Here is a 13,377-nt window from a genome sequence, read left to right as displayed (position 1 = left end):
ATGGGAGTGTTTTTGCTTCAAATATCATGTCTCCTTCCCCACCCCTCACTTCCCAGTTCCCTCCTTTGTTTCCTCCCTCCTTAGTAATTACATCATTAGGCATGGCTGTGCAGACCACGGCCTGGTGGAGATGTTGGCGCTCATGTGAGGAAGACAGCTGAGCAGGGTGGCAGCCCTGTGTGGGTCAAGAAATTGGCCACAAACAAGGGAATTGGGCAAATAAGTAAATACAGTATATTGAGGTTAGTGGGAGCCAGGTTTCTCAACTGTCAGAGAAAAGAGTTATAAAGATGAAAAACAGGAACTCTAGATGTTGGTTGGAATTGGGGGAATCAGTGTGAACTCAGACGCAAACTCAATTCAATTGTAAAGTGTGTGTGTATGTGTAACTTTGTATATACTGTATATATATATATATATATATATATATATTTTTTTTTTTTAATTCAAGCTCTGTCCATTGAGAACTCCTGGGAGTAGAGACTGCCATTAGAAATAAGTGTACCATTCTCCATTAAAAGGAATCAGGACTCTTGTGATAAGTCTGGAATATCTTTCTGTGCCAGAAAGTAAGAATGTATTCAAAAAATAATGGGAACATTTCAAAAGAACACAGAAGCCAGCTTGAAGGCACTGCCACTGATCAAATCTGGGATAATTTGAGTGTCAAAACAAATCATAGTAATAATGGATTACAACCCACTGAATATAATAAGAATCCATGAGTCCATATTGATATAAATAAACAAAGAGATAAGGAGAAGAGAAAGCAGCTTCTAACAAGTTAATGCCAACTAATAAATGTAAGAAAAATAATGGAAGTCAAAAGCCACTGTTTGGCAACCATACAGGAATAATTAATTCAAGGAGGAAATTATCAATGGACATTAAAACCATGGGTAAAATTTAGAGGAGTGGAATATTACATAATTTCACAATATCCCCTCACAAGATGCTTATTAATTACTCATGGATATACAGCAGAAACTAACACAACACTGTAAAGCAATTATACTCCAATAAAGATGTTAAAAAGAAAATTACAAATGGATAAAGAGTGACTACTTTACAATAGAGAAGCCTGGCAGACACCACCTTAATAAACGATCAAACTGGGACTTCCCTGGTGGATCAGTGGTTAAGAATCTGCCTGCCAATGCAGGGGACACAGGTTCGAGCCCTGGTCCGGGAAGATCCCACATGCTGCAGAGCAACTAAGCCCAAGCGCCGCCAACTACTGAGCCTGTGCTCTAGAGCCCGTGAGCCACAACTACTGAGCCCGCATGCCACAACTACTGAAGTCTGCGTGCCTAGAGGCCATGCTCCGCAACAAGAGAAGCCACTGCAACGAGAAGCCCGCACACCGCAACAGAGTAGCGCCGCTCACCGTAGCTAGAGAAAGCCCACACGCAGCAACAAAGACCCAATACAGACAAAAATAAATAAATAAATGAAATTTTTTCTAAAAAGGCACTTCAATAAATAAATAAATAAATAAATGGTCAAACTTAACATCACCAGTAATAGGACAAAGCCATGTCATCATGTTCCACCTAATGGGATACAGTAAAAGGACGACAGCATCACTTCTGTGCATCACCTGAATCTAATCATGGGAGACATCAGACAAACCTGAATCGAGGGACAGTCTACAAATTAACTGGCCTGTAATATTAAAGAATATTAAAGGCGGCATAAAGGTCAAGAATGGACTGAGGAATTCTTCTAGATAGGAGACTAAAGAGACATGATAACTAAATACAACACATGATCCTGGATTGAATCCTTTTGCTATAAAGGTCATTCTAGGGTCAGTTGGCAAAACTTAAATGAGGTCTATGGGCTAAGAGTACATGGTAATTCTTAGTGTGATACCCACAACTTTTCTGTGAGTTTTAAATTATTTTTTAAAAACCAAATAAAATAAACACACAACAAAAAAACATAACGAGTGTGTCTAGCAAATAAGTCCTTATGCTCTCCAGGCCCAGCTTGCACACCATTTGTGTGACTTTCTGGAAATCACTTTCTTTTTCTGGGTCTACTTTTTCTTATTGCAAAATGGGAGCTTTGGATGTTAACAAATAATCCCTTTGGTTTTCTAGACCAAACAAGGTAGCAGCCTCCCCCGGGCCAGTTGTAAAGAAAGGACTTGTGGTTGAACACAGGGGCTCCGAGGTGCCCTCCAGTGGCTCTGTGCCCTCTGCCTCTACCACCCTCGAGGGCAGTCCTGGTGTTTACACAAGCAGGTGGCCCCAGTGCCGGTGCTTGAAGGGCAGGCCCAAAGGAGTATGACACAAAATCACAAATGGCTGCAACTAAGATTCTCATACTTGAGTGAGTGTTCATTGGAATCACCTTCAGGTTCCTGGCAAATCCCATTTCACATGCAGATTCCTGGCAAGTCCCCCCTAACACTGACTTAAACCCCTGGGAGTTTGTCTGGCACCATTAGAAGTCTAGAAGTGATGCAGCAGCGCAAACCCTGCCGGGGACTTGGGACTCACGGTCTCTCCACTCCATCAACCTTTACGTGTTATGCTTGTTGCCTCAGGGTTGCAATATGGCTGCTGCTCTTTGAACAAGCCTGACATACTCTCACCCATGAAGTTTGCATTTGCTTTCCCTCTCCTGGAGTCCACTTCCTTACCTCCTTCAGGACTTTGCTCCAATGTCATCTTCTTAGTAAGTGACTAATAAGGGGGTGACTACAACCCCCCAATCCCTTTCCATCACCACCACCATCAGTACCTAGAACTCCCCGTCTCCCTTCTCTGCTTTATTTTTCTTGGCCATTCACATTGTCATCTGACCCTGCAATAGTTTTTTTTTGTTTAATGTTTTTCTCCCCACCCTAAAATTAAGCACTGTGAAGACAGGGGCTTCTGTCTGTTCTATTCACTGCTGTATTCCCAGCACTTAGAACAGTACTTGGAATATACAGGTAACAGGTGCTCAGTAAATATTTGTTCAATGAAAGAATGTACTTCAGGAGGTGCATTTGAATTCTGGGCAGGAAGAGGATATGGGAAGAGGAGAAATGGGTGATATCTATAATAGGAAAAGCAAAAACATTTCCAGAAATCCCTAGCCAACTTCTACTTGCATCTCCTCAGCCAAAACCATGCCCCATGGCCACCCACTGGTGCAAGGGAGTCTGGGAATATGAGTATTTTTAGTTGGGTGCACTGCCCTCCTTGAACAAAATTATTTTGTAAGTAAGGAGGAAGGGAAAAATGGATATTGGAAAGGCAACTTGCAGTGTCCACCTCATGGATCTATCCTGGATCTAATAAAGCAGAACCTCTGAGGGTGGTATTTTTGGTGCAGGTGATCTGTTATAAGAAAAGTGGCCAGAAAGAAAGGATGAGCCCAGAGCAAATTTTTCTTAAGCCATCCTGGGTGATGAATACACTGGTTGTGAACATCTGTTTTGTTGACTTCCCAGAGCACACTCCACCCCAACTGCTACCCCCATCAACTTTTTTGAGGAATATCTTTATTTCCACCATCACCACCCCATGTACACATGGGTACTGCAGTAGGATTCTTGGAGGTCTTGTTCATATACCATGTTCCCACCCATCTAACCCAAACCACTGAATTGGAATCACATCCCCATGAAGTTGGCACTGGGACTTCTAAGTCTCTCCGAATGACTGAGTCATGTAAACAGAGAGCTGCTGGCAGGCGTATATTCTAAGTCACAGACTGGAGCAGCTGAGGAAACAGCATGAACTCCACACAGAAAGTACAGTGAGATAGAGAGGGTCTTTGTGGGGTCTGAGTCCCTGGCACTAGGTCGTTCCTGAGAACTGGTTCTGTCCTTGCCCATGGTGTCCACAGCATGCTTCTGTGTCCTTATTTCGTTCAGGCCAACTTAAGCGAATCTTTAGTAGTGGCCAAGAGTTCTAACTAACACACACCCAGACCTAGGCGTCTGAAAACAGAAAGAAGTAACTCTGGAGGTCAGGTGCCCAGGCTTGGAGGAAGAAGAGAAATACGGCAGTTGCCATATTGACAAGCAAGGGGACCCCAGCCAAGGGTGAGTTCCAGACCCCTGGCTGGTCCGTGGAACTCTAGAACCGCCTATCTCAGCCACACAAGTGAGCCCACGGCTAACGGGAGGAATGAGTGGTATTAAAATAGGACCTCAAGGTTAAGGGTGATTAAGGGTGATTTGGTTTTATTCCCACCACTCTGCCCTTCTGTCCCTGGCTTGCACTACTTGTAGAACATGTAGGTGCCTATCAGTCCTGAGGCGCAGGTGCACTAGAGGCACAGAATCAAAAAATACAGGCTTTAGAGTCTGGAAGTCCAGCTTCATCACTAGCCCTACGTCTTTAGCCAAGTTAGTTAATTTCCCTAAATTTCATCAGTAAACCAGTGACAACCATTCCCACCTGGGAGGATTAAACGACTATGGGTGTGTAAAGTACCTAACAACACCTGGCAAATCCCTCAAGCAGCAGAGCCCTGGAACCCCTTTGGATCTCAGGGCTGGAGCTGACACAGAGGCGGGAGGCCCCTCCAGGAGAAGCGTCAGTGCCACAATGGGCACGCGGCCATGCCCTGCGCACCAGGCTAACCTCAGTGCTCTCCCAGGAGTCAGGGCCTCGTGTTTGTTTGTTTGTTTTTGGCCGCAGCACGCAGCTTGTGGGATCTTAGTTCCCTGACCAGGGATCGAACCCGGACCCCTGGCAGTGGAAGCGCCGAGTCCTAACAACTGGACTGCCAGGGAATTCCTTGGGCTTCGTGTTTTTTAGCAGCAACTACTTCTCATTTCCTGTAAGACTTCCACGCTACAGGGAGCCGACAACTAGAACCCAGAGGGAGGGAAAGAGGCCCTGGGAAGACAGGATAAGGGGAAGCTAGTCTTGAATTATTTTAATTCAGCACCTACCATGTGCCAGTCATATCGATGTGCTTTACACACATTATTGCCTGTTGTAATCTCTCTTGGCTGATAAATGGAGGGAGGAGCAGAAGGGGCACAGCTGTTAAATGATACTGACAGCTAATCTGGACAGGCAGTTCTGAAATCTGCTAATAGCTCAGAATTAACTGGGAGGGGACCGCTAGCTTAGAACACGAACCGCTGCTGCCACAGCTCGGGCACAGACTTCAGACTGGAGCCTGAGCCCTGCCCCCTCCGCCTTGATGCTCAGACGGAGCCCCTTTTATTAAGCAGCCAGTTCTTTTCCCAGGTGCTGATCACTGCAGCTGGGCTCCAAATACTCTTGAACACCTCTTGGAAAAAACAAGGAAGAGAGAGAAGGGAGAACATAAAAAGAGAAGTAGAAAGAGTCAGAGGGAAGAGAAGGCAGGCAACCAACTCTGTAACGATACTCATTCCTTTATTATCGACTGCGTTAATTAGAACAGGGCTGGAGCCTGCAGGCTGCTGGCAGCACTGAGCTGCAGGTGCATTTCAGCTCAACAGAGAGATCTCATCCTAAGCCGAGAAGACAGAGGGTAACGTTTTATATATATATTTATATATTACATATGTCCTGTACCGTCATGTGTATAGAGTGACAAGAATGGGCCACAGCACTGTTAACTGTTGTCCTAAATAAAGACCATAGCAACAGACACGGAAATTTGGTCCTAATCAAGGCCCTTACTTTGTCAACCAAGTGTTTGATACATCAAAAGGAAAAGAAGAGAGAGAGAGACAGAGAGACTGAGATCCAGCCACCCCGGTGGCCCTGTTCCCAGCATATCTTACACTGAGTGTAGAGTGTCCCCCGTGGAGGTAAACACACACACAAACACGCACACACATACACACGTACACAAAACTGCAGGCAGGAGCTCCTCCTCTGACCACACCTTGGGCCCAGCCCTCAGACTGGGGGTGAAGAAGTTGGGTATATTGTGCTATAAGACTGTGAGGGTCAAGTGACCAGACAATGCAGAGTCGATGTGTCCAGGTGATGAACGGGGCTAACACGTGCGGCTTCATCCACAAATGAGAAAGAGGTCAGTGGGAGAGGCTGCTCAGCGCAGGACTGGAGGTCCCTCTGTGCCCAGGCCCCCTGGGAAATTTCTACACACTGGTCTTGTCCCAGCCACAGCCGAAGCTCTGATCTGAATCCTGAGTCTCAAATAATCTCCTGGGCTCTGATGAGAAATGTTATTTCCTTGAAGGACAGAAGCAAGGGGCAACTGAGTGGCCCAGCTACCTGGTCCCGTAGTTACAGCAGCGATGACAGCATCACTGAATTAAACTAAACCATAGCTTGGTCCTTAGAGTAGAACTTGAACTGTGCAAGAAGCTTTCAGTTCCTGACAGAAAGAGAAAAACCAGGTAGTCGGCCCCTACCGCCACCTCCCACGCCCCCAATTTCATGTCAGTTTCGTGCCTTTCCCCCAGTGACAAAACTCCTCATGTTCTAGGAACTGGAGACTCCATTATCAGGTCGTTTTGAAATCCCAAACCACATGTTTTCATTCATGATTACCTCTTTACCCTTCCACTAAAATATACAATTAAAAGGTAAGTCAATGAAAATTAATCTCTCTTTTTTTGGTAGAAATTTACTCGAGATACCTGGAGACATACCGGGTTGTCACAAAGGAAAGTGAGGAGTACTTCCCTAGGGACCAATTTGCACAATGCTGAAGAAAGGGTCAGTCTTGTCAACAAAACAGTGCCCAACAAACGTGATTCAGAAACAGGGGTAACAGGCAGAGTTGGCAGGTTGCGCCTGGGCCTCCATCTCCTGTGCTCAGTGAGGGGGAAAAGCAACAGATTCTGTGGTACCTTTGTTTAGCCAGAGGGAGAAGGATACTGATCCCTTCCACTGTGAACGGGGATCCAGGCAGCCGCAAGGAAAATGATGAAAGCAGGAAGGAGCAGCATCTCGAAGATGGGGAGCTGGCCTGATTGCTTGTTGGCCAAGGTTAGTTCTCCGAGGGGACAGAAACAAAGGGCCGTCCCTCGATGACTGTCCACATTGTCTCTATTACTGTTCCATTTCCTGAAGGTCCCAAGGAGGCAGCAACCGGTGGGTTCACAATTCGCATCCACGTGTTGGGAAGGTGGGCAGGAAGCAGAGTTTGGGAAGCCACGAGCTCTTGCCAAAGCTGAAAAGCATGGACCGTGTGGCTGAGGTCACTGGAGTCCTTGAAAAGGAGCCCAAGAAACCGAAACAGGTTGTTTGCGACCCAGAAAGTGGAGAGCGGTCTCTGTCCACCGGAAGCACAGGCTCAACACCACCAGGATGGACGTCTCTTGGCCTCGGTGGACACCTAGCATTTTTCTAGTCCCAGAAAGTGCTCAGGAGCTGCTTACCGGCAGTGCAGGAGGAGATGGGAGATTACGGAGCGCGCTGGGTAGAAAAAGCACTCTCTTCTCAGGCCCTGCCGCCCTCCCTTCTGGGGGCAACTGACAGGGAGGAGCATGAGGTCTGATTGGGGCGGGGGGTCTAAAGTCAGGAGACGAGGAGGTTGTGCGGCGACCATGGCAAGCTCAGGTGAGGGCACCTCTCCCAGAAGAACTGAGCTCCACGAATAAATAACATTAATTAAATAAAGGAGGCTAAGAGCCAGCAGCGGCACGGTCTGCCAGATTCTCGCCCCGCACACATATGCACATGCGCACACACACACGCACGCACGCACGCACGCACACCGAGCGTCAGGCGAGATGATCCAGGGTTGGCTGCCCCGTCCCTGGGGTCTGGGGGATGGGCAGCCCGACTGAAGGTTGTCACTCGTGGTCTAGCGCTGTCGTGGGGAGCAGAGCAGCGGAGGCCAGCGAGGCGTGTGCAATGGAAGGTGGAGGCCGCTGAGGACTCTGGCACCTGCAGGGGAAGGGGATGAGGTGGGCGAGAGCGGAGGGTGGGGAAGTGCAGGAAACAGAAAAGTGAGGACTTTTCTTTCCCTCATCCTCTCGCTGTAGGAAGTTGGCTCCCACAGCCCCAGTTTTCACTCTCCCTTCATGCCCTTTGGGTACAACCCAAACCCTCCTCAGCCTCAACCAGCCCATGGGGTTACCATGCCTTCTAAGTCTACTGCCCACTCTGACCGTGATGGTACTGACCAGGATCTGGACTTTCGGACTTTAGATGTGGAAGGTCTTTCCAGAAAGCTGTCCAACCGCATGAGTCTCTCCATGTGTAATGCACGGGGGTCTTGTTCTTGATCATGAGAGAATTCCATCTCAAAGACCGCTGGAGGGGACACATCCAACTCCAGAAACATGATGTTCTCGGCCTGTGGTGGGAATATCAGGCCAGACGTGAGCACTGGCCCTGATGCCTGCATCTTCTGGGCACTTGGGAAATAACGGGAGTAGCAAGGGTGATGAGGCAGGTAGAGGAAGCAGAGGTTGTGAGCATCACCTCCCTTGGGCGCTCTCTCCCCTCCCCCCTTCTACTTCCCAGCTTCTTACCCTATACCTGGGGTGTGACCCCATTGCCATGGCAACCCGAGCATACTGGCTGATAGGCCTCTTGTAGCCCACTGCAGATGTTGGCCGCTTCTTCATTTGGCTGTTACTGCTGTAGGGAAGAGGCTATATTTAAATCTATTTCCTCCGAACACAAAGGGAAAATGATATCATGATGGGTTAAGCACCATTCAGGTAGTCAGTAGGCCCTGCAGACTGCAGGTTCTGGAATTTTCTTTTCTTTGCTCTAATACAACCTGACAACTCAAAATAGTATAACACAAAGAGACACATATTTCTCCACTCTTGTTGCTTCAATTATTTTCCACAGTGAAAAGGTTTGACTAAAGGCTGGAAAAAAGAAAGGAAATCCAATCTTATTTTTAGCTGTCAGACTCGTAGACTGACTTCACACACTATATAAAACCATCAATTAGTGGTTCTGCTTTTCATTTTCCTTCATAGGATTTAACACAATAAAATGATTAGAAACTCAGGCTTGAACTGCAGGTGTTCCAAACTAGCCAAAACCATCTTGAAAAATAACAAAAGTAGAGGATTCACATTTCCCAGTTTCAAAACTTATTTCAAAGCTATAGTAATCAAGGCTGTATGATACTGGCAGAAGGACCGACATATGGACCAATGGAATAGAATTGAGAATCTAGAAATAAACCCTCATATTGGGTGGGCCAAAAAGTTGGTTCAGGTTTTTCCATAAGATGTTACTGAAAGAGCCGAACGAACTCTTTGGCCAGCCCAATATTTTCAGTCAATTGATTCTCTATAAGGGTACCAAGACCATTCAACAGGGAGTGAACAGTCTCTTCAGCAAATGCTACAGGGACAACTGGATATCCACACACAAGAAAATGAAGTTGGACCCTTCCCTTGTACCATATATAAAAAACTAACTCAAAATTAATCATAGACTTAAATGTAGGAGCTAAAACTATAAAACTCTTAGAATAAAACAAAGGAGTAAATCTTCATGACCTTAGATTAGGCAATGGTTTCTTAGATATGACATCAAAAGCCCAAGCAACCAAAGAAAAAATAAATAGGACTTCATTGAAAACTAAAAACTTCTGTGCTTCAAGGGACATCATAAAAAAAGTGAAATAACAATCTTCAAAATGGGAGAAATTACTTGCAACTCATAAATGTGATAAAGGACTTGTATCTAGAATATATAAGTAACACTTACAGATCAAGAATAAAAAGACAAATAACCCTGTTTAAAAATGGACAAAGGATCTGGGCAGCCATTTCTCCAAAGAAAATATACAAATGGCCAATAAGCACAGGGAAAGCTCAACATTATTAGTCATTATGGAAATGTGAATCAAAACCATAATGAGATACCACTTCACAGCCACTAGGATGACTATAATCAAAGAAGACAGAAAAGAGCACATGTCGGTGAAGATATAGAGAAATCGGAAACTTCACGCATTGTTGGGAATATAAAATGATGCAGTCACTTTGGAAACGGTTTGGCAGTTTTTCAAAAAGTTAAACATAGAGTTGCCATGTGACCTAGTACTTCCACTACTAGATACATATAATCAAGAGAATTGAAATCACGCCCACACAAAAACTTGTATATAAATGTTCATAGAGGCATTATTCATAAAAGCCAAAAAGTAGAAATAACCCCAATGACCACTGACTTATGAATAAACAAACAAAATGTGGAATATCATAGAATGGAATATTATTTGGCAACAAAAAGGAATGAAGGACTGATGCATGCTACAAGGTGGATGAAACTTGGAAACATTTTGCCAAGTGAAAGAAGGCAGACACCAAAGACCACATGTGATACGATTCCATTTATATCAAGTATCTGGAATAGGCAAGTCCGTAGTGACAGAAAGTAGATTGGTGGTTTCCTAGGGATGGGGACACTGGGGAGAATGAGGAGTGACAGCTAATGGGTTTGGGGTTTCTTTCTGGAGTGATGAAAATGTTCTGGAATTAGATAGTGGTAATGTTATACAACTCTGTGAATATACTAAAATCCACTGAATTATACCCTTTAAAATGGTGAATTTTATGATATGTGAATTACATCTCAATAAAGGTATCATTTATAAAACATACAAAACTCAGGCTTGGCTTTTTTTGTTTGTTTTTTTGGCCGTGTATCGTGGTCTGCAGGATCTCAGTTCCCCGACCAGGGACTGAGTGCTGAAGGCACTGAACCCTAACCACTAGACCACCAGGGAACTCCCAGGCTTGGCTTTTAAAAAGTGCATATTCTTTGACCCAAATTCCCAGTCCTAGGAATTTCCCTAAGGAAATAATCAGAGATAGGGACAATTTATAAGCAGAGATGTTTGCTGCAATATTATTTACAAATGCAAACAATTAGAAACAACCCAAATGTGCACCAATAGGGACCAGTTTATTATTCAGCCAAGTGAAGGAATAGTATGTAGTCATTTAAATCGTCTTATGGCTCTGTGTAGACATGAAAAGGTTTCCACAACATATTAAATAAAAAAGCAGATAAAAAGATGACTTTTTTTGTTTTGTTTTTATAGGAGTGTGTGTACGTGCGTGGATGCTTAGAAAAAAGTCTGGATATTCAACAAAATGTTAACAATGATTGTCTTTGGATGGAGTGATTATGGGTCATTTTTATTACCTTTATGCCTTTCTGCAATATCTAAATTTTTTACAATGTATTGTTAATCTTATATCTAATAAATTATTTCAAATACTCAGAAAAGCATGGAAAATAATATATATCTGTTCGCCTATCATCCAGCATTGTCAAATCTTAACATTTTATTATACTTAACACCAAATCTTTAAGAAATAAAATGTAGACACAGTTTTTAAGACTCCATCACTTTCCTTCTCCAGAATTAATCACTCTCTTGAGTTTTGTGTTTATCAATGTCAGGCATATTTTTATACTTATTTATATATGTGGCTATTCATAAACAATATATATGGTATCTGTATGCCTAAGTTTTATACTGTATGGTATACATACTATATTGTTTTGTGTCCAACAAACATGTCTTTTATATTTATCCATGCTGCTCTAGATTAGATGATTAAAGTTTAACTATATTGACTATCTTAAGGTTTCAATATAGCATTTTATATATGTTATATATATATTTATTTTTTTAATATATTCTCTTGTTGATAGACATCTAGGTCAATTCCTTTTTCTCTCTCCCTTTCTTTTTTTTCTCTTTTTTTTTTCTCTCTCTCCCTTTTATTTAACACAGTGCTGTTGTGAAGAGTTCTGTGTAGGTATCTAGAAGTACATATTCAAGTTTCCCTGGGGTATATACCCAGGACCGGAATGGTTCCGATGTGCATTTTCAGCTTCACCAAATTGCCAAATTGCTTTTCAAAGTGGCTATATACCTACGAGAAAGTTCCCATTGCTCTATATCCTGGCCAACTCATGGTATGTTAAGACTTTTTACTCTCAGCAACTTAATGAGTGTGAGGTATTGTATTATTCAAAACAAAGATAGGAAAGAAAACAAGTTATTTCCACTAAAGAACATAATACAGGGTTTGGAGTGAGGTAGATCTGAGTTTGAATGTTGGCTCTGCCCCTTACAACTTTGTTACCTTGGGAAGCAGCTTAGTATCTCTGAGCCTCAGACATCTCATCGATATCCTACAGAATTGCTGAGATTAAACAAGATAAGCACTTAGCACAGTTCACCGCAAGGGCTCAACACGTGGCAGCTGTGATGATTATCAATTCTCAATTCCACTCGCTAATTTCAAACAGGGATACAGATGAGCAACGAAAAAAGCCAAAAGGCAGACAGAAAACAGAAGAGAAGAAACAGGCTGAGTAATTCAGAGATAGGACATTCTGTCCTTGAATAGGAGAACAAGCCGTGCAGGCGCCGACGGAACAATGCCCGCCTTCTGCCACAGAGAGTAACAAGAACCACATTCCCAGGGTTTTTTTTTTACCAAGTGTATATAAAAGAGTGCTGGATCCCACTTAGGGTCCCCGCCGACCCCTCTTCATAGATGAAAACAAGGAAGATGAGGCTGTAGAAGCCCCAGCTGGCTCTGCTGCTATAGACCCTCTGGAAGGTGGGCGGGCTGTGCGTGTGGAGAGGTGGCAGCACCGGGGGAGGGGAGCGGGAGAATCAGTAAAATAACAACTTATCATTTGTAAGGTGCATCTGTGCATCCCATTTGAACTTTACAACCTCCTGAGGTGCAGGCAGGGCAGACAAGGAGATGAGGCTCAGAAAAGCGAAAGCGCCTTTGTGTCCAAGATCGTACAATTAGGAAGAGACTCGGAATGGATTCTTCCCAAATACTCTTTTTAGGATGCCACGCTGTCTTTCGGGAGCGCACACAGAACAGCCTGGGCCTGAGTGTGCCTTGAAGGCTGCAGGCTCTGGGAACAGCACAGGGGGACAGGGCTGGGTGAGCAGAGCAGTGGATCAGGGTGAATTGGCAGCCTGACCCAATAAAGATGCCAGGGCTATTCTGGGTGGCAGGTGGGAAGAAGGGGGTGGGGGAGGGGAGTCTGTAATTGGGACACCAAGCTTCCCATCTACTCTCTCCTCTGCCTCAGGCCTACTTTCCATGATTGATCCGTCTGTAGTAAGCAGGTTGTGGCTGACAGCCTAGAGTGGAGGCCTGGCTCTGCAAGTATCCACCCCTCTTGAAAGAAACCCACAACAGCTATCCTGTGCGTCGTAGATCCTCAGAGTTCTCTTACGACCCTCCCTCCACATAGCTTCTATCACGAGATTATGTATATTTTCCTCTTAATATTAAAAAGTTCTCTCTCAGTCCCATCTCAGAGGCTGACCCCAATCTCATTACCAGCTCTGTCTGCTCACCACCTTTCTCCCCTCCTGTTCTGAAAACCGGCAGCCAGCATCATAGGGTGTGTTTTCCTTCTCGGTCCTTTACAAGCACCTGACACAGCAAATCTGACTTTTCTCCGTGATTGGATCCCTCCTTCC

At 44.5% G+C, this 13,377-nt stretch overlaps 1 protein-coding gene across 4 annotated transcripts in view; it reads right to left on the bottom strand.

Annotated features, from left to right (window-relative positions):
- Positions 1 to 6,507: 6,507 nt before the first annotated feature.
- Positions 6,508 to 13,377, bottom strand: part of KIF3C (kinesin family member 3C) — a 33,664-nt gene continuing 26,794 nt past the window's right edge. Inside the window, exons 6-8 of one of the 4 annotated variants that reach the window (XM_022574268.3) lie at positions 8,402 to 8,510; positions 8,051 to 8,223; positions 6,508 to 7,811 (exon numbers count right to left, since the gene is read on the bottom strand). In XM_022574268.3, the coding sequence (XP_022429976.1) occupies positions 7,718 to 7,811; positions 8,051 to 8,223; positions 8,402 to 8,510 (376 nt within the window). In that variant the 3' untranslated portion in view covers positions 6,508 to 7,717. Of the gene's footprint in view, positions 7,812 to 8,050; positions 8,285 to 8,401; positions 8,511 to 13,377 lie in introns of those variants that run through there. The other 3 variants (XM_022574269.3, XM_089923388.1, XM_089923389.1) reach the window with 3 other exon arrangements.

This window comes from Delphinapterus leucas, chromosome 13 (assembly GCF_059928025.1).
Source record: "Delphinapterus leucas isolate spDelLeu-1000000601 "Yukka" chromosome 13, BTC_Dleu_Yukka2, whole genome shotgun sequence".
In the NCBI taxonomy this organism is placed as follows: Eukaryota; Metazoa; Chordata; class Mammalia; order Artiodactyla; family Monodontidae; genus Delphinapterus; species Delphinapterus leucas.
The sequence above is the reverse complement of the archived record's forward strand: the minus strand, read 5'-3'. Positions and strand labels throughout refer to the sequence as shown.